The sequence below is a fragment of the Penicillium roqueforti genome, assembly GCF_015533775.1.
Source record: "Penicillium roqueforti strain LCP96 04111 chromosome Unknown scaffold_37, whole genome shotgun sequence".
Taxonomy (NCBI): Eukaryota; Fungi; Ascomycota; class Eurotiomycetes; order Eurotiales; family Aspergillaceae; genus Penicillium; species Penicillium roqueforti.
This window is the reverse complement of record NW_024067601.1, coordinates 17809-38585: the sequence shown is the minus strand read 5'-3', so window position 1 is coordinate 38585 and position 20777 is coordinate 17809. Positions and strand designations below refer to the sequence as shown.

At 48.6% G+C, this 20777-nt stretch overlaps 4 protein-coding genes across 4 annotated transcripts; all 4 read left to right on the top strand.

Moving 5' to 3' along the window:
• Positions 1 to 500: 500 nt before the first annotated feature.
• On the top strand, positions 501 to 4693 carry LCP9604111_8773 (uncharacterized protein; the record flags this gene model as incomplete). Its single annotated transcript, XM_039076953.1, has 4 exons — positions 501 to 692; positions 746 to 3486; positions 4457 to 4581; positions 4641 to 4693. 4 exons carry the CDS (start codon positions 501 to 503, stop codon positions 4691 to 4693), a joined length of 3111 nt encoding a protein of 1036 aa, XP_038925169.1.
• A 3601-nt stretch (positions 4694 to 8294) lies between these two features.
• Positions 8295 to 9564, top strand: LCP9604111_8772 (putative C6 finger domain protein; the record flags this gene model as incomplete). Its single annotated transcript, XM_039076952.1, has 3 exons — positions 8295 to 8355; positions 8513 to 8848; positions 8921 to 9564. 3 exons carry the CDS (start codon positions 8295 to 8297, stop codon positions 9562 to 9564), a joined length of 1041 nt encoding a protein of 346 aa, XP_038925168.1.
• Positions 9565 to 14486: 4922 nt separating this feature from the next.
• LCP9604111_8771 (transcriptional regulator family: GATA type zinc finger) lies at positions 14487 to 18502 on the top strand (the record flags this gene model as incomplete). The annotated part of the gene is made up of 7 exons (XM_039076951.1): positions 14487 to 14854; positions 14913 to 16900; positions 17875 to 17882; positions 17950 to 17971; positions 18030 to 18140; positions 18269 to 18436; positions 18492 to 18502. The coding sequence occupies 7 exons, from the start codon at positions 14487 to 14489 to the stop codon at positions 18500 to 18502; spliced, it is 2676 nt and encodes an 891-aa protein (XP_038925167.1).
• Positions 18503 to 19411: 909 nt separating this feature from the next.
• Positions 19412 to 20549, top strand: LCP9604111_8770 (IPI1/TEX10 family protein; the record flags this gene model as incomplete). The annotated part of the gene is made up of 3 exons (XM_039076950.1): positions 19412 to 19459; positions 19511 to 19583; positions 19636 to 20549. 3 exons carry the CDS (start codon positions 19412 to 19414, stop codon positions 20547 to 20549), a joined length of 1035 nt encoding a protein of 344 aa, XP_038925166.1.
• Between the last annotated feature and the right edge of the window lie 228 nt (positions 20550 to 20777).

Here is a 20777-nt window from a genome sequence, read left to right as displayed (position 1 = left end):
AAGTAAAAAGTGTTTTACTTTTTCGAATGACCCACAACATAGTTGCACTTTGTACAATCCGCCAGTCTTCTAATATCGGCCAATCATCTCATTCGCGGATGGCACCTAGACGGGTGCCCAGGTGGATATAAGTTGTATATATATGAGTCCGCAAGACGTCATCACTTTCCGAATCTTACCTTAACCTTCTTAATCTTCTTAACCTTCTTGATCTCCTTGATCCCCTTGATCCCCTTAAGCTACCGTTCCTTTGTTTTACAATTTAATTCTGGGATCTATAAATTCTCCGAAGTCGCTTAAGTTGTGCATTCACCCCCCAAAAAACGGCGCTCTCACCTGTCGCGTTTCAGCTTTCAGCGTCACCCCACCAGCCGCGAGGGGCGGAGATCGGCACTCCGCATATACTTGATTTATTTCCACTTCTTAATCTTTTACTTTTACCAGGGCATTCTATCTAGAAGATGCGATAATTGCATCTTCACTTGGTTCTAATGTCTTCCATGTTTGGCCGCCGTCGTTCCTCAGATGCAGCTTCTCCTCCTGCTCACAATGAGTTTGAGTCACTTAAGCGATCATTATCGCATCGCCCTCCCGACTCTCCCCAAGAGGATCATCCCAACAACGGGGGGTTCCGAAACCTATTTCGGAGGCACATTAATAGTCCAGACATAACTTCTCCAACCGCAACACAAGTAAGAATGTCTTAACTATTTTGTCATTAGAACTGTTAGCTCATGCGAAACAGGGAAAAGAAAAATCAAGTCCAATTGAGGCGAGCGCGCCGGCGCCGCCCAAATCCCCAGAAGAGAGTAGTGGCCGGCACGATGACAGCAAAGATCCCCATGGCCCCCCTAGGCACGACTCGCCCGTAACAGGGGCCGAGCCAACGCAACCTGGAAATATCCATGATCATCTCGAATCCAGATTGGAGATGGCGGGCAAACCAAAAGAAAACTTGCCTGTTGCCCACCACAATCCAAAAGAGGAGACTAAACTCACGGCGAAAGACATCAAGGCAATTTTTTCTGGGGCACCTCACTTTATGCTGGAGAGAGGCAATTATCATTTGTGGTATCCCCAAGTGATATTCCCATGGGATGATCATAACCCGGTAATCCAACACATGTGGGATCGCAAGCCATTACCCCATGCATCCTTTACTCTGAGCACACTTCACGCTCATCTGCCGCTCCCAGACGACTGGGCTATCAAGGGTGGCGTTCCGATCAAAGTCCTTGATTGGCGCCAAACAGACGCTACCAACAGGGCAACGTTCGACGTCGGCATCTTCGAAGTACCCAACATGCTGTCTAACAATGGCAAAGAACCTGGAACCGTCGGTTTCCGGCACTTTCTCGAATTACCTGTGGCCGACACCGTCCGATACGTGGGCCCCGAAAAGCCAAAGAAATCTCCACATCTACAGCAAATCTCGACCATGGCGGCAACCGTGGCGTTTGATATAATGGAGGGATATGGAAAACCCTATTCGCAATGCCGAAGCGGTGCCGTCCACGATCGACATAAACTCATCTGCGAAGGCCCCGAGGCCTGGAAGCGCATTGGAGTACGAGATATCAACCTTCGAACTCTGGTGCAACGCCTAGAACATCTGCGCCAGTTTCGACATGAGATGCTCACAGAGGGGTCGACAAAGACAATTCTGGATATTGAAAGTCCGCGCGAGTTGCACGACAGCTTACACACACAATTCCTTCACCCCCAAGCTGCCGACATTATAGGGGGTCATGCGCAAAGCATCAAATCCCAGATCAAAACTTTGTCAATTGTGCTGGCCACCCCAGGCGCATGGATCAATTTCAGTCTCCCCGAATGGCGCTTTCGCGTAGGGCAGGTCCTATGGGAGGCATCCCTGCATGGCGATGGGGACTGTCTGGGCCCCAGTTCAGGCGATGAGAAAGTACCGTGGGATCTTATGATCAAGTCCGGGATGGAGCGAAAGTGGTTGCTGATACAGATGCTCCTCTCGGCCGAGTTGCTTCTTCGCTTGGATGCGTTCGTTCGAGCTGGCATGTTGCGTGATGCGCACTCTGGCCATATCACGATGCGCGAGCTTGGAGAATTCGAGAACTTGCGAGACGGCAAACTGAACTGGGATCTGGTTGTTGTGCGCCGGTTCCTCAGCAGCCTCGATATCAGTTGCCCGCCGCCACAATCAGGGCTATCTCCGGATGGCTCACGATTGAAACTCGCAGCCACGAAGTCGCATCGTTTTTCACTTTTCGAAACCATCAGTCGACATAGTCCGCCCCCTGTTGCGGATCTAAAGTCCGCCTGGGACTGTGAACTGAGCTCTTCGCACATTCGGCAACAACTGGAGGGTCTGTATGTCTTCGCAGAAAACGTTGGATGGCCAAAATTGGCTGCACTGAAAGCTGCCATGGAGTTCAAACTTGGAGACCCTCACAATCCGGTTCTGCCAGCCTTAGTCGTTCATGATAGGTGGGGATGGGAGGAGATATCTCAGGAGATGTTACTGGCCAAGGAGGATATGTACACACGAGATCCCTGCCGTCGACGCGTCAAGCTTAGTGGCTCTGGCGATCCACAGTCCAAAACGTTAGGCTGGATCTCGCGCTCCTGGCTTTCCGGGTTCGTCATACCTGGAGAGGGGATTAGTCATCTTCTCATGGCGACGCTCCTTGAGAATGACGCGGATGCAATGGATAAACTGGGATCAATTGCCAACCTCTATGGAGGGTTCGTCTATGACCAACGGAGTTGGTGGAGCAAAGCATGCGTTGCCGGACGTGTCTTGTCTAGTTCAGCGGGAGCTAAGACATGCATGGGGTGGATCAGCAGCGACATTATCCCCCGCGATGCGATTACAGGGGAAATATTCCAGTGTGGATGGCTTGAAGTCCCGGTTGAAGAGGTCTTGGAGATTTCGAGCGTACCTCGAATCAAGCAAGGAACCAAGCTTGCGCTGGAATCGTCGCCGCTAGGCGCGGGAGCTATCTCAGCAAAGGCCTTTACACTTCCAACGGATAATCCTGAGCCAAGTGCAATATCCGTCAACATCGAAGGCTTGAATCTGTCTGTCAAGGATTACAGGCCTGCCGGCGAGTTTGGAATTACATCTGCCGAGGCATCCATGTCGTTCTTAATTGGAGGCGCAGGTGGCGCTGGAGTTTCAACTACGGTTTCTTTCCCCCTCAAGTATAATGTTCGCTTTATCTCCGCCCATGAGTGCTGTCCACCGTTGGGGATCGCTTCTCACAAGCCATCCGACCGCGAGAACATTGAAACCCAACGGCCTACAAAACCCGTGTCCAAGTACTCACGTCTACCGGGGCATCCTCTGCACAGCTCTTATCGGTACAAGTACGTTTCGTTGGACTCTCTTCCCTCTGCCCCGACGCCGCAATTGACATCGCTGGTAACCCCGGAGGCAACTCATACCCCGGAGATTATTGTCATCGACGCGCGGGGCAACCGAGACAGGGAAACGTTCGCTCGGGCGTGGTGTGCTTCTGTTGGGTGTCATGCGATCATAAGTCGGTCCGGAGGAACTCGTGTGACAAGTTGTGTCGCGTGTTCGATAAGGCAAGCGAGGGCGATGGATGTAATGGTTGTGGTACGTGTGAGCGAATGAGGTGAATCGAGTTGGTCGCGCATGTTGCTACTTCTGGAGGCGCCATTCGGGGACTGTCCGTAATAGAGCCCGAAACACAAAAGGTCATAATCGCGCAAACCGACCTGTTTCCATGATTGAGTACAATATACGAATAATAAGTTCACGGACATTGGCCCCCTTTTGGGACCGGAAAAGCCTTTGGTGGCTTCAACGGGTTTCCTCTCCGGAGAAGCCGTGGGGGTAAGGGGAAAAGCCCTCCCATCGGAGAACGCCAGCTAGAGAACGGTAAATACCACCTTCCTTTTCTCCTCCAGCTGAAAACAAATAAAATTTTAAAATAAAAATAAAAACGCCGCAAATCGTGATAGGGGGGAAACGGAGAGAGGAATGGGCTTTTTCTTGGGAGGACGCGTAAGGCAGGTTGCAGGTTAAAAAGGGTGACCCTCCCCCTTGAGGGCCGATGGCCGAATGGAGTCAAGGGCCCCGAAGATGGTGAAACAGTCGGTCTAAAGCTGGGAGGCCAGTGAGATCTCTGTATTATGGGTCCACAGGGATAGATATCTCCGATCTCACACAATTTATGGCATGTACTCTGTAGTTGGACGATGTACGGAGTTCTGTTACTATATATATATATATATATTGTATATGAAGCATCTTGTAGGTAGAGGAAACTGTATCTCATCTGCAGAGTCCTTTCTCCCATACATATTAGATCATATCGTCTTCTCATCTGCATACTCATGCATTCTTATGCAATGCAGTCTCTTGAGCAAATTAAGCCTCTACCGAGACTTCATGGTTCAGGGATGTAGAGCCTACGGGGTAGACACTCCAAAATGGCACTAACCCCGAAAGTATCCTGGTAGAATTAAACCATCGGCTATTCCGTTTCCTAAAGAACGATCATGGCAGCACGCCTAGTACAGTCAAGCCCGTTACAATCGAAGGATCGTCAGAGCAAATATATTTCGAAACCGAAGGTATTTACGCCCGGCAGAATTCCAACTAAAAAAGGCGGGACATAGCACTAAGCCAATAGAATCAACCCAATCTACCCATCACGTGGGCGTTAAGCCTAAAAAAACACATTGAAAAGAAAGTTTGGGCGGACTAGGCCTAATTGGGAAGCCTCGGCGCATCAACGATGGTATTATCTAAGCGAATCAATTCAGGGCTGGCGCGCAACTTCTTTGGATATTGTCGAGGTTTACAAAAAAGTGGGTCGATTTCAACGGGGTTTTGGCTGTAGCTCATAGGGTAGGAATACATACCTGCACGCCACTGCGGAGCCCGGCAGTTGGGGGTTGGGGCTTTGACTGCTAATCCCAGAAAGGAATAGTTATGGGTATTTCTCGAATTGTACAAGACTACAATATTAATATGTACCTAAGTAGGCTAGTTGGCTAGTAGACGTGATTAAGCGACATCTGAGACTGTAAGAGTCTTCTACATCTATCCACCCACATGAGTGTAACTATTCTTGGCTAAGATTAGCAAGATCTGGCTCAGCCCTGGACTGGACCCTTGTTTCAGTTTCAAACACTTTGGCCGATCGACGACGACGCGACGCCCCGTTGGGCTTTACCTAATTATTCAAGCGAACCGAGTACGAACATTCCTGCTACAATATGTACGGAATATATTGTACCAATATATTCTCGTATGTGTCCTATTTCTGTATGGCTGGTGCTGCAATATATGATTGGAGTCGCTTGCCTCACACTACCCCGTACTGCAAGATCTATCGCATTTACATTCGCCGCGTCACGATACATGTACTGATTGTTCAGCTGCAGACAAATCCCAGCTGCAAAGAGTCTCTGTTGTAAGACCCAATAGTATCGGCTCTTGACCATTTCTCAAGACCCCGTGCTCGTCGATCTTCGACCAGTGTGTGTTAAATTGCGGGGCCAGAGCGTGGGAAGTCCAGTGTTGGATGTAGTTTATCTTCGCAAAATGGCGGTGGAAGCATCCCATTAGGCAAAAGCTTGAAGGCACAGCATGTATTGGATAGTATGTATACATGAGACTCTGCTGGTGAATTATACGTTGTCAAGTGGCTTGGAGAGCACGAGAGTACGGTGATCGGTGGCGTTTATTGGCCTTGAGGGGTTTTGTTGACGTGATACGCCATACAACAGTATGAAGATCATCGTCCACTCCAGTCCACTTGCCAGAACGATATTCCTCAAGCCACGCCGGACTTGACACGTTTTCCTCTTCATTTTAACCAGTATTCGTTGATAATAGCCACCCCCTTTTTTTTTCTTCTGTCATCTGTTCGAACAGGCACATTATCAGACGGAGTATAATAAGCACTGATCTTTTCCATTCAATCAGAACCTTCCCTTCTATTGTATGATTTAGCCTTAATGGAAGCTGAGACAGAAGGAAAAAGCCCCGAGATGAGCCCCATACGAATACCAAGACCCAACCTGTAACACGCTACCACATCCAGACGATCCTTAATCAAACCTTGACCTGCCCCACACAGAGTTTGTGAGATCGCTTGCAATTCGCATTTTGTTACCTATGCTGTACTATATTATATTATATTATTATTTGTAGTACTCCGTAGTCTGCTAGGGCTTTCGGACGGTTATCCTACTTGGGTGTAGTTCAGGGCTGTGTAGATGCAGATTTATGTCTACCGATTGGTTTGCAAAATATATGATTTATTGTAGTAGAATCAAATCTTAAAGGGCCACGTACGTGTTTCTAGAAAATGTCGCTCACTACGCCATCATGAACGTTGAAACAGTGAGATTGTCCTATGAGCATTGGATGCACGGGGTACAATTAGGTAGAGACTGCTCATCCGAACATTGTGGTTGGATCCATGAAGAAAGGTCCGTGGTCACTGATTGGTCCACTATTTCCATGGATCTTTTGACAGGTTTCCTCTTTTTTTGGCCTGATAAATGCAACCAAATCGGATTAAAGCTACTGGAAAAGGGGCAAAACCAAAACCACAGAAGATAATTTATTATTCTTTTTTAGATAATTCAACGTTATATTAAACAAACCACAAGAAAAAAACAAAAGAAAAAGGATCCAAAACACGAACCAATAACCTGATACACATCAACCGTGGACCCTGAATCTGTTTTTAGCACAAAAATAACCGATGGTTCGTTTCAGTTCATATCATGTTACGGAGTAAAATATGGGATAGCGTGATTTCCAGTCTTCTAGAAGGCCATGTGGGCAACACAACTTATGCTTTAGATCGAACCGCACAGCTCCCCTTCGAGAAGCCCCCTGGGTTTCTAAGGATCAGCCTGTGAAATGACCGGAGACAGAAGGTTCTTCTTGATGGACCCTCAAATCAACGAGCCTATTGGTTCTGAGTGCCGACCTAAGCTCGCGTCACTCACTAATCACCTAGTCGGGACTTGAAGGAAGCATTCCCCAGTTCATCAATGATTGACAGGCATCCTTGTTGGCCCTAAGCCTAACTGGTATCGTACACTTTGAGCGGCCACTCCAACATCCACACATCCCCACTGTTGTCAGGGCTCCCAGACCATGGTTCCTTGTCTCTGCTTCATTTCAAGAACCGGGTCTACAATACGCAATCAGGGGCATTGGAAAGTTACCTAATCAAGGACGGATCTAACGGTGACAGGAGTCTAGAAAAAAAAAGGAGCTACGTAGGTGAAAAAGAGATTACGAAAAAAGGATCGAAAAGGAAAACCTTGCAGAAAACAAGAAATACCATTCAAACGCCAGTAAATCTAGAGCATTAAGGGAAGTTATCCGCGGACCCCTGAACTGATCATCCATTGACAATGACCTGCAGTTGATTTGGGCTAACTCGATACATCCGTGTTAGTCTTAGTTATGAGAGCCACCTTGTTCCACGTACGGCGTGATATACATGCTTGAAAATTAAATTTAATCAAAAATCTCAGGGAAAAAAAAAAACCTCCCAAAAAAAACCCAAAAGGCCTTTGGGCGTTTCACCCCGCGATTAGCTTCTACCTATTGGACTATACCTACCATCTTCGATCTGCTCTTCTTCTCTTCACACCGTTCGCTTCATATTCGCTCCTTTTGAATACCCTAATTTTGTTTTCTTTTTTTGTTTTCTCTCTACTAATCTCTTTTTGGTTATCGTTTGACTCGTCCCCCTAGTGTGGTTTCTTCCTCGATCTCAAACTGGGCCACAATAAACTTCTAGGCCCTAACCCCGTCCAAATCCCCTTCCACGAACACTTTACTATAATTATCATTGATTAATTCGCAATTGCTGGACTTGGGAAGTTTGGAACTCCCAGCCTGGAATCAATCTATCCTCGACCATTCTACTGCAACATCACCTCTATACTTGGAGACACACGGGCCCTGACATACGCCCGACATCCTCGCTCTGAAACGCGCGCAATATCATACTTGATCCAGTGTGGCGTATGTGGATCAGAACTTGAGAATTGAAGCAGCGTCATCCTCTGGAGGCACTCATCGGTCATACTCTCTGTGCAGTATTTGTATGGCCTTGCGCGGACTCTTGTCGCATACACCTTTGATCACATCTCGAGGTACTCTCGGCCGGCTGCTTCGCAAATCACACCTTTCGCTTCGCTGTGGCTTTTGATGCACCCTCGACCGATACAGCGACAGAACCGTGCTCGTTGGAGCTATGCCAGTAGCTGTCGACCAGATGACATCGACAGCAAACTCACAAAGCACCATGGACGCAAATGATAAGAAGCGCAATAAGTTGGGATATCATCGAACCTCTGTCGCATGTGGTCAGTAATATATCCCACGCACCCATCGCCTGTTTGCTTGTCGCCTTTCTCTCCTCGTTTTCGAAGTGCGAAACTGTGTCGATCAGGAGGAAATAAACAAGCCATCGTTTCGGGAACGGGGTATTCACATGTGACCATGTTACTTATACCTTTACAGTGCACTGTCGACGACGAAAGATCCGATGTCTTGTAGCGCCAGATGATACGGAAGGACGATGTGAAAACTGCATTCGCTTGCGAAAGGACTGTCAGTTTTTTCCAGTGGACCAGCAACCACCGATTGAAAAGAAATCACGACCAAGCTCGAGATTGGAGACACCCTCAACCGAGCGCTCAAACACCACACCAATTGCTTCCTCTCCGACTAATTTGATGCCCGACCCCGCCGAGACTTTCTACCCATACCAGCCTATGCCGATGAACGCCTCGTCTGTGCAGGACATGTCAACGTACAACGTCGGAATGGTTCAAGCCAATATGAGTCTAACACCAGGTAGGTTTATGTCGTCTAGACTTCTCTGCACTGCAATCCAGGTTCATTCGTTGACTGACTGATCTGAACTAGATCGACCTATGGGACCAGGAGACTTTGCTGGCCATCAACCAATGGACACGGGGGTCTCGTGGGACGAATTTACGACTATAGCGGACCCGCAACTGTTGAATACGATGGCAGCCGGAAAAGGTCATATGATGAATATGTCACCCAACTTATGGAATCCCGGGACCATACACTCAGGCCTCCCACCCGCTTCCCCGATATCTGCAGCATCTTCAATGGGAGGCCAAGCACAGCCTATGAGCCAGACGGCATACGCTATGCAGCCAGATGGAACAGTTTGGCAGGTCCCGCCGCCACCACCACGAACCATGAGCTATCCTGGACAGGAAATGGGATCATCATACCCTGATCAGTTTCACCCACAACTGCCCCCGGAGCTCAAACGGAGAATGACCACACCCGCACAATCTCTGTCTGCCACGAGTGCCATGGGCCCACACGGCTCGCCAGGCACACCTGAGATGCATACACCAGGATCGGTTTCATACCCACCAGGAATGAGCTACCCGCAATGGCAGGATATGAGTGCCATGTCTGGAATGAGCGTGGTGCCATATCCTATGTACTCTGGCGACACAGTTCCACAACACGCATACCCGCCTAATCCTGCTCCTATGGGACACCCCGGAGGCCCGTCAAAGCCATGAATATTTTCATTCCTTTCTTCGACATATTATACCTCCTCTCCCACGCCTAACTTTTTTTTCGCATTTATTCGAGTCCAAGTTCCCTCACGTTGCACATCACATTCCTAGACAGCCTGTTTCATTTCTAATACCCCGCGGGACGTACACATACTTTTTACCCCCAATTGGCATTTCATCTATTTTCACCTCATCCTCATATACCGTGGCGGGTCTGCTTTGCAGCTGGTCATTAGCGGGCGCAAGGGTTTTCGGGTGGCATTTTTACTATGATTTCTTGTCTCTTCCTTTTCTATCATGGCTTCATCCCACCTTTTCATTTTCTATCCATTTCCTCGGGCTCTTTCTACCCGGTCTGTTTTTGCGTGCTTTTCTCTATCTCATCTGGTGGTATTTTACCCTTGGTTGTATGCGGTATGTTTGTTTCTGGCCGGTGGTTGTCTGGATTGGAGTGTGATTTCACCTCATATGTTGGAGCTTTTCTTTGGGCCATCGATATAGACTTCCTTTTCTCTTCGTTTCCTTTGGACAATTTATGTGTAATCTTCTCAATACATGATACCCTTCTGATCTCTGTCGCTTCTGTGTCATCAGGAAGATGCAACTCCTGCTTGCGGGAAAGATGTCGACCAGCTCAACAACCAATAGAATTAACGGTTGGAGGGTTGATACAATCTTATTTTCTCTGGTTCTTTGATAAGGCATAGGCTGGAAATGCATAATTCTTGTGTACGTATTGCACAATAACTGCCCTGCATATCTATACTTTATCGTAAGACTCGGCCTTTTCTCCAGAGTTCTTGTCTATCCTCAATGTACTAAGAGCCTACCTGTACTATGAGCTTCTTGTTTCTTGCTTACAGAAGTGTGCATGTATGGTGCACCCTTGCTATCAAAGGTTCATTGTAGGTCACACAATCGTTGTACGGAGTACTCCGTACGAAGAATCTCGCTTGGGTCGATTATTTGTGGCAAAGCTAAGACAAAAATGAGAGTAGTGATGCATAATACTTCGCGTACAAAGTTAACACGTCATGACTTCTGACTTCTTTCTCGAAGTTCCATTGGCCCGGGATCCTTCAATCCGCACACAAAAGTCAAGTCGGGTTATTAGCTCGCGAGAGAAGCCAATCAAATACTCGACACTCGTCAATAGTATTGCGTCTGGGAGGGACAGTTTATATCCCTGAGCACACGAATATGCCAGGGCCATCCGAGTCCGTGATAACAAATCCTGACACAGATAGATAGGCAGATAGATAATAAGCAGATAGAAAACTGGGAGAAGTTCTGATAACAAATAGCCAGCATTGATTTGTACGTCAATGACCTCGCGAATGCGACTTGATAGGACACTTGCAGGAAGATAGAATAAAGAAGAGATTGGCAAGATAAACCAGAGCATTCGGATTGTCATGTTTGAATTTTCCCTTGCGTGATCTGCTAATGGCGTCGCGTCAGTGTTGATATGCCAGATTGCACCAATAATCCCATATCTGCGCGAGATGTAACCGGGAACCTAAGATTGAAGATCGGTCACATCAGAGATATACATACATAGTCATTATCTCACAGACAAGAGTTGACGTAGGAGATAAGGGTCGATTGTCCATTTACAGCATAGCAAATTAACGCCCTAGATCCGCATTGGAGGATCCCCCGGAGATCGATATGAAGTAAGACTCTGGGGTTGAAATCTGGAGATAGCAGAGTCACAGCATGGCGGTGTACAACATAGGTGATAGATCCAATGATAACGCATCATTGTGTCAGGAAGGGGCCTTATCTCCCTCTGCACGTTCGAATTTTCTTTGGAGATACCTAGGATTCTCCCTGTTGGTTGCGATATCAGTGAGCGCATTTTTGGCCCCCTTAGGTAGCGTCACGTCTTATCGAGACGGGCTTGGTAGATAACCACACGGCATGGCGTCAATGTTCTTGGGTTGTTGAGTACAACGTATATATAGTGCATTGTCCCTCGGGGTTTCCTTTTGACTTCGGCTTCACTTCGGTGCCAACTCGGCCAACTCGGCCAAATTCAACCAAATTCAACCAACTCGGTCACCTCGGTCAACTCGGTCGGTCAACTCGACTATGTCAACTCGGTCAAATGACTATGTCAAACCATCCCATGTCCGTTCACTCAAAAAGGAACCCATGTTTAGTCTCCTTGTGTCTCCACGCTTTTGGCCTCTAGGTAAACGCTTCTATATGGAATCAGTCAAATGCCTCAACCTTCCTAAAGATTTTCTCGCGTAACCGCAAGAACCGCACAGAAAAAAAAAAAACACCGATGTGGGAGAAGACCGCCAAAGTACAGAGTCAGATTGGCGTCGCGGGCTGAATGTGCAGGACGCCACGGCCCACCTCCCCAGTGCCTCGAGGGCAATAATTGCCCAATGCTTTCCCCCGCGACATACATCTCCGGGTTGGTCCGGGTGCCTGAGACATGACTGTGCTTTCCCCCACTCACATCCCCGATCCAAAATGGATTTGACAATATGATTAGAAACATGTATGACCTGAAGGTCAGGTACTTTATGCTAACAAGAAGAGATAAGGTCCAAAGTTCCACCGATCTGCATTCCCTCAAAGATGACCATGGTTAATTACATTCTAATTACATTCCTATCAGAACCTTCTTATCTCGGATTCCCCGACTTGAGGTGGATCGTGGGGCCAAAAAAAAAAAGAGTAGGACTCCACGGCATATTGGAGCTGATTACTCTGAAGGTGCCATTGGATGGGAAAACATCGTCTTGTTTAGGCCTCGCGTGCCTCCGTATCCCGATCCGGGTTCCCGTCTCCACATGATTTGAGTCGACCAGGCTCCCGGGGACGTTTGATATCAAATTGACACGGAATTCTGAGATCGACTCTTGAACCCACGAGGATGGCCGGAGTTGTACCATAAACCCGACTTGTTAGTGCCGCGGCGGTGGCAAACTCATGGAAAGAGAGGGAAGAAAAGCAGGGATATTAACCGGTACGGAGGTCCGCCTCAAGATCCCCCGTGAAGGCGGGAAACAGAAACGAAGAACGTTGATTTGCGAAGTTGTCGGTTGCCTTCTTGGTACTCCGTACTTTACCTCGGATGGGGGCGAACGTCGGGGAAATTCCGTGACAGGCCGTCCTGTATATCTTCTCCGTACACGGGTGGTACCGTTCTCGGGTAATATAGGGATATCTTTCTGAGCCTCTCGGTGAGTCTCGACATCCGTAGGTGGGATTGATTGCTTCTATATTCTATTTGATATGGCCTATTATGGATTATGTGCGAGATATGACAAAATCAGTTGGAAGCTGTGAAAAGCAGTCCGAATTCGCTTCTTATTACCAAGAGAAAAACGAACAAGACTTGTAGAACGTGCCTTATCTTTTGAGGGCCCATCCGTTACTCCGTTTACTATTCCGCCCCGCTGCGCTAAGAGCATGGACTATAAACCTCGATATTAAAACATCTGATCGTGCTTTTGTTCCTGCGGTTTCTTCATGGGTGGCCCGAGAGCTACTTCGTTTGTCTCCAAACTGTCCTGTAGTCTACAATATCCCGTAGAACAAGAGACGGAGAGATCGAGAGCGCATGCGTTTGTTCGCTTTCATCCCACGAGACCTCTTTGACTGGACCGGGTGGTGTACTCCACCATTAACGAACAGTACCCACTTATCCTGCATCTGGACTCACTCCGGGGCCGCTAAGGAACATGATGTTTTGGGAGTGCCATATTTCTCCTCAAGCTTGTCCGATTCCAACTAGCCATAGGAATTGATAGTACCTGCGTTTGGACCGGTCCCGACTCACAGGAGCGGGCAAGGTACATTAGTTTCAATTTTAGTACGGAGCTTGCGACCACTCGGGCCGATGATTATTCAAGATGCCGGTCACATCTATAGTTAAACTTGGTCAACAATACGGAGTACCCATGTCAGAAGGTATGCCGAGTATGCAGAGAAAGAAACGATGCCCTTCTAGATCCCGAAGTACTCCATATCTCCATACTTGATTGGGGGAAAGGTCTCAATCGGTCTTGTACGTCGCAGTATATGCAGGCGGAAAAAAGAAAGAAAAAAAAGTAATCGGCTTTGAAGAAGACGGGAGTGGCACATCCAAATCATGGCAATCGAGCGAAGCGCCGTAAATCGGGCATTTCCCCGTGACAACAGTAATACTGGTATGTCAAATTACATATAGATTACATAGATTACAAGTTACTTCTTGTTCAGCGTCACTCTAGGCCCTCTTTTGACATCATATTCTTCTTCTTTTCCTCTTTTCTTGACTTTATTTCTGTTCAGTTTTATTTCAATATCTTCAATCCTGAAGTACGTCTGATTCTAACTCATACCTGGTTATTGTCGTTGCGTGGTCGGCAGTAAAACCAACTGCCCTCCGTTTCCCCATCTTCCCACACGTTTCCCTTCTCTCCTCCCTCTCCATCTTTCATCTTTCACCTCTCTCCATTCTCCGTCTTCCCTTCGGTCATTCTTGGGAGGATTTTCTCTTCCCATCAAAAGATAGATCTTCTCGGGGCATGAGCGTCTGGAGGGTCTAGCCCCCCCTCCACGACTCATTAGGAAAATCCCAAGTGGCGTTGAGGCTGGGTGGTGGTTTCCAGATCCATCGTGCGTTCCTCTCATCCCAGTCGTCAGTTTAATTACCTATTATCATATATTATTATCATAAGATCCGTCCCGTGCTAATAGGCATTTTACGTTGACAGACCCTGGTCGTTGGCTGAATCCTGCCAATCGTCTCTCGCTTGGCTGCATTCGATCATCAACTTCCGGCAAGGGTCTCGTTTACGGCGGGTACGGAGGAATTTCAATCCAACCCACTTTTTTTTTGCCGTTCATCCCCTCCCCCCGCGGTCGCCTCTATTTGAATAACCTCTTTCCTCTCATTGAAACCCTACCCATCGGAGATTATGGACGGGATACATCACGGAGGGCACGGGAGAGCCCGGCCTTCCCACCCTATGGCCTTCCCCGACTTCGACGCGGATTCCCATATGATGTCCGACGACTTCTCTTTCGATACTCCCTTCAGTCCCTCCGGTTCCTCCAATGCCAATGATACCGTCCTCGGCAACTCCATCTTTCCGGAATGGACGAACGGTGCGTCGCGTGGCGACAGCCCTGACGAGATGCAAAGGAAAGATCCGCTGGGCGCTCAGATCTGGAAACTCTACACCAGGACAAAGTCTCAGTTGCCCAACCAAGAGCGCATGGAGAATCTGACATGGCGAATGATGGCCATGAATCTTAAGCGGAAGGAACGGGAACAGCAGGCTCGGTAAGAAACACTCTTATGAATGCTAAAGCACATGGCTGATTTACTGATGTCCGAATAGTGCCTCGGAAACTTTAAGCCCGACACCGAGCGGCATCGCGCAGATGCGCTTGTCCGACCAACCATCGCCCGCTGGTGGCGATCTAGCACACGATACCACTTCGGATCCAATGAATCTAGATGACTTCATCGTTCCCTTTGATTCTCCCGCCGAACATTCCTCGCATCCTATTGATCGACACTTCACAGCAACACCCACTGGATCAATTCCTATTAAATCGCGCAAGGACCATGCGATGATGGATTCGTCGACCGCTGCCTCATTCCCTCATCCACCCCAGGATCAGCGAACAAATTCCGAGTTTGGATACGTCGCCCGTCGGGTCCGCAAAACGAGCGTCGACGACCGGCAGTTCTTTGCCGGTTTGTCTGTTCCGACGCGCAAGCGCCCTGCCGAGGCCTCGCCTCAGGTTCCCCCGGTATCAAACGCCATGATGGCACAGCACTCGGAACTGTCTTCTGCACTGCCAGACTACTCGCTCGATCATCCACCTTCTGCCTATGCTCTTTCCGGCAATGGCACGGTGGGTCCGCGCAGACCTCAACACCATCACACGCACTCTAACATTCCCTACGGGTTGGATACGTATGGCATTAGCGAAGATCACGGGCTCAATTCGGCCGGCTCATACCAGCAAAATTTCCATTTTTCGCCGTCAGATTCTCCAATGACTGCAGGAAATCCTTTCTCGAGTCTATATGCCCAGACGCCGCTCGCCTCGTCGCTTAACTCAACCGAGTTCTTCTCGCCCCCGCCTTCTGGCTATCAGTCTACTGTGTCAACCCCGCAACCGATTTATGAAGGGGAGCAATCGATATTCTTTTCTGATGCGCCCTCCGCTGAATCACACACCCAGCGCCGCATTCCTAATTATATCCAGCAGCGCCAGTCGAACCTGTCTGCATCGCTGCAGCCACGTTATATGTACAACATGTCCAACGGCGAATCTCACTCAGGGAGTGCAGTTACAGGGCCACCAACCACCCACGTGTCTGGATTTTCGGTGCCACCACCGCAGCATATCAACCCATCACAGGTGCTTGGCCATGGCGAATTCTCTACAACAGCGCCTTCCAGTAGCATGTTTACTTTCGGTGGAGACTCAGACAACGAAGATGACGATGGCAACTTTGGTGAAGGTGGAGGCATGACTATGCCAAATGACTTTGCCTCTCTGGATGAGTCTGGTGATATGAGCGCCGGTCTTCATTGGGACGGGGGTTTCCCCGGATCAATACACTCGCTACCAGGCTTCAATGCTCAGCACCGTAAGCACGTTACAATAGGATCCACGGACATGATAGATGGCCCACCTGAATGGAACCAGGGAGGCACTCTTGGTCGTGCGCACGGATCCGCTGCTTCGGTCAGCGAAGTCCGTAACCAAAACCAGGATCCTCGTCGCTACGGAAAGGTTCCCCGCACAGCATCGACGCCCAATGCTGCTGCACTACTCCGTCAGAGCTTGAATGGTTCAGCCAGTGGGCCTCCAACAAACCATCCTTCGCCAAGCACCCCTCCAGAGTCTGGTCTTAGCAGTGCGGTGCCGTCCCGGCCAGGTAGCCCTGGTGGGTCGAAAAACGGTGACCCGAACGCGGGACCGACCACCTGCACCAACTGTTTCACCCAGACCACCCCTCTATGGAGACGTAATCCAGAGGGCCAACCTCTGTGCAATGCATGTGGCCTGTTCCTGAAACTCCATGGCGTTGTCCGACCACTTTCGCTCAAGACTGATGTTATCAAGAAGCGGAACCGTAGCAGCGCTAGCACACTTGCTGTCGGCACTTCTCGGTCATCTAAGAAGTCTTCCCGCAAAAACTCCATCCAGCATGCCCCATCCACATCGATTTCATCCCGCATGAACACTTCTGAGTCGCCACCCTCGATGAATGGATCTAGCTCGTTGGGTAAAACCGGTGTTGTCCCAATTGCCGCTGCTCCACCCAAGTCCGGTCCCCCGGCTGGCGTTGCTCAAGCTCGTGCTGGTGTGCAAGTGGCACCCAGGCGGCAGCGCAGACTCGAAAAAGCACCAACTGGATCCGATCCAGATCTAGAGGACAGCCCTAAGTCGGCCGCTCCTCCGAGCCGATCCAAAGTCGTACCATTAGCTCCGGCGATGGCACCACCCGCTGCCGCAAACCCAGCGAATCACAGTATCGCGGGTGGGCAGGGTGCGAGTCAGGAATGGGAGTGGTTGACAATGAGTCTATAGTTGGCTTCTACCACATGGTCCTTTTCTTTTGCTGAGTTTTGCCGAGGTGTGACCGGTTAATCACCTCTATAATTTCACGTATTACACGACTTATGTCCCCGGCGGTCGTGGCTCCTTTATTACTCCCATGTTTTCCCAGATTATTACATGTCACGTGTCCCTTTTTTTTTGACTTTTTGACTTTTTGTTGATTTGATTGATACAACCGCGTCTGTCCGGGACCCGAGCTGCTTATTATGTCCTCATTCTTATTTTTGTTTTCTTGTTTCCTTTGTTGTCTCGCAGCTCGGAACCGGGCAGAAGTGCGCATCTCTCTCTGCGTTTGTTTTTTTTTTTTTTTTTTCTTTTTTTCTGTTATTATTCTACTCATCTATTCTTGGATTTCTTGCGCTGCTGAGCAGGCTTTGATTAATGGATTCTGTTATCCTTGCGTGATTACTTCTAGACCTGGACTTCAATATGACCATGATTTTCTCCAATTCGCCCGCTCTCCACGTTGATTGAGCTTACCACCTCTAGATGTAATTGAGCCCTAAACTATTTTCTTTCCATCACTAACTGCAGGCTGAGCGAAGAATGACATGACAGCTAACTTCAGCCCGGACATTAATCCGGGGAAACAATTTACGTCATCTCGACGAATAGTTGGGCTGTACTACTTCTTCGAGCTTCCTCAAGATAAGTTACTTTTATACCATACAAGGCCGCAGTGTATTTTATCCAGCAATCAAACTAACACCAAGATAGCTGGAAAGGTAGGATGGAACTTCTTTTAATTAACATCCAACACATTGACATGGTGAAGCTGATTCTTTCCAACAGGGCAACATGTCTAACACGGACGGTGAGTGGCTGTCTCGTGGATTTCCTTAGATATGCAGAACCCTATTCACACATAATAGAAGCCTCGGAACCATTCACAACCAAGACCAATACCACAGATAGGGTCACCGGCCGCGTCCATGAGTCTGCCAGTCATGCACGCGAGAAGATAGCTGAACAGCTCCAACCCGGTGCGTATTTCGAGCGGCGATAGCGCGCTGGCTTTGTTGTTTTACGGGTACGGCGAATGACGTCGGATCTGGAGTCGCTCTACGTGTTCTTTCTTGATGCCGGCTAGATTACTGATTGAGTTCTGCAGGAGATACGAAGGCGACGTCTCGTCGCTCTTCAGATACACCCGATAATATCTGGCAATTTGGACAGGGTGGTCCGAGAGAAGAGCGAGATTATGGGCTAGAGAGGAACAAGTCTATACTGCAGTCCGCGCAGGAGACGGTGGCCAAGGCCCTTGGAGGAGGGTCTCGTGGTTAGTTGCTGGTGATGGCATTTGATATTTTGGTCTTGCTGATGAAATTCCCAAGGTGCAAGCTAAATGCCTCTAGCAATTCCTTCATTCCTTCTCCTATCCTTTGATTTCAAGAAATTATTCATCAAGCTTAGGTGATTGCCCGCTATTCATCATACTAAGAGTAAACTGCTTTCAGCCGTGCCAACTTTCCTGGCAAATATGCGTATTGACTTTTATGGCGGGTTTGGATTAGTAGTTAGATATACTTGGAAATTTCAATATCCTCTCTCTTTAATTGGCTCCCAGCCTTTGTCCTCTCTATCCAGTTTTCAACACCAGTAACAGCACCAAAAAGTGAGTTCTTCTGCTCCAATAAGAACGACAAAACTTCAGCTAGACTGAAAAATTGGTCTGGCACCATGGAAGCAAAGTTGTCGGCAAGCTGGGAATGCACTCTCTTGTCTGCGCGGCCAGGCCGAATGAGTGCTTCATCCAGATGCTCGATATGATTGGTCGTCATAACGAGCACCTGACCTTCTTGAGACGACACACCGTCAAGAACATTCTAGCACAAGTCAACAGAGCCGATAAATATGGAAGTTATCCAGAAGAATGAAGCATTCAGAAGGATTGATGGCAAAATGAAATTTCTAATGTCCAAGTTTTTGTTCGGCAAGATGGCATATTATATTCCGGAAAATGGACGAATCGATTAAATTCGCCAAAGACGTTAGACGATCTCTAGGAAATCAAGCAACTGCAAGTTAGTACCCGAATTCGTCCACGGGCTATGGGTAGAAAGCCCGATTATATATCGAGTTGAGAGCTAGATGCCCGATTTCCCGGAACATTGCCCAGGTGTACGGCAGGTTTTCCCGTTCGGGAAAATTCATGCCTCAGGCAATAACTGATATGATAAGTCACGTGTGATAATCAGAGCAAAAAAAGATCACCTACAGCCATCCATCTTCAATCAATTGACATTGCGCAGCCATGGGTGCCAGCTCTAAAAGAAAGAAGGATAAGCAAAAGGACTTTCAGGTTAGGATTGTGAATCTCCGTTTCTCTTGTTCAACCTACTAACTTCTGCAGAAACCTAAACTGAAGGTTGGAAAAACTAAAGCGAAGCCCGACAACTACACTGATACCAGTTTCAAATCGAAGGGTATGTGTATCTTTTTGGCTGCTTAGTATGTGGTTATGCTCACGATTACTAGCTATTGTCCTCACGCAACAATCTCTCCACCTTGCTGCCCCAACTGCAAATGCCGTATTCACGCATAACTTATCTCTCCTCAACGCCAAGTCCGACAGCCAACGACGGGAGTCGCTCGCTTATCTGACTACGACGATATCATCTCGGCCAGTAAACTCGCCTCTCCCACAACCAGTCAGCGTTATTCTACCATCTCTGCTGCCGCTCATCCTCGATGGAAGCACCAGTGTACGGACTCAGCTCCTCAAGCTCTTGCGGACTCTCCCGCCGGGCGATGTCGAAGACCATGTGGCGCAACTCCTTCCCTACGTTCGTGCAGGAATGACCCATCTTGCAGCGGACATCCGTAGTTCTGCTGTGGAGATACTATCATGGATGGTCGAGGCAGCGGGAGAATCAACAGTTTCCTGCGCGGGAGGATGGATCAAAACACTCAACTGCTTCTTGTCTGTGTTGGGCTGGCACACCGAAGAGTCATCGCAGTGGTCTTCAAGCCGGGCTTCATTTGGGAAGTCTGGCAGCCAGGGCAAGCCCATGGTCAAAACGCTTGGGACTCTGGCAAAGTTCTTAGATGCGGGGATCGGAAACCCTTCTATCAGCGGTGTCGATAGTGAGATGTCGGGTGATGATGAGAGTCCCGACTGGCCGTTTCCACTTTGTCAGACCGCCCAACACATGATCTCAGACTCATCTACCCCATTCGCTTATCTGAATCTGTTTGGGAAGCCGCGTGATGAGGAAGGAGAAATGTACGAAACCCGTGAGGATAGGTATCGCGTTTTCTCGACTCGTTTCCAGTCAGCAATCGAGCGTGGAATCAAGAGCGCCAGAGAGGAAGGCGGCGAATTGGGCCGTGCATCATCCGGTGTGACTAAGGTGTTAAAAGAAGCGATTGCGTACGGACCCGGCCCATGAATTTTTCAGCCAAGGTTTACGAGCAAAACCAAATCCATCCGATATAATGGTACCGTGACCTAGGCTGGGCCTAGAGCTTTTTGCGGGCTTTACCTATAAGCCACCAGTGGAACACGCATCCAGTTCAAGATTTCTCGGATATCATACTATGGTGTCTGTTTTAGGCAGATGGCCTCGCCCTGCGAAAACCGAGACCGGCGCTGAATAGACCCATCGGTAAGCCCTTCG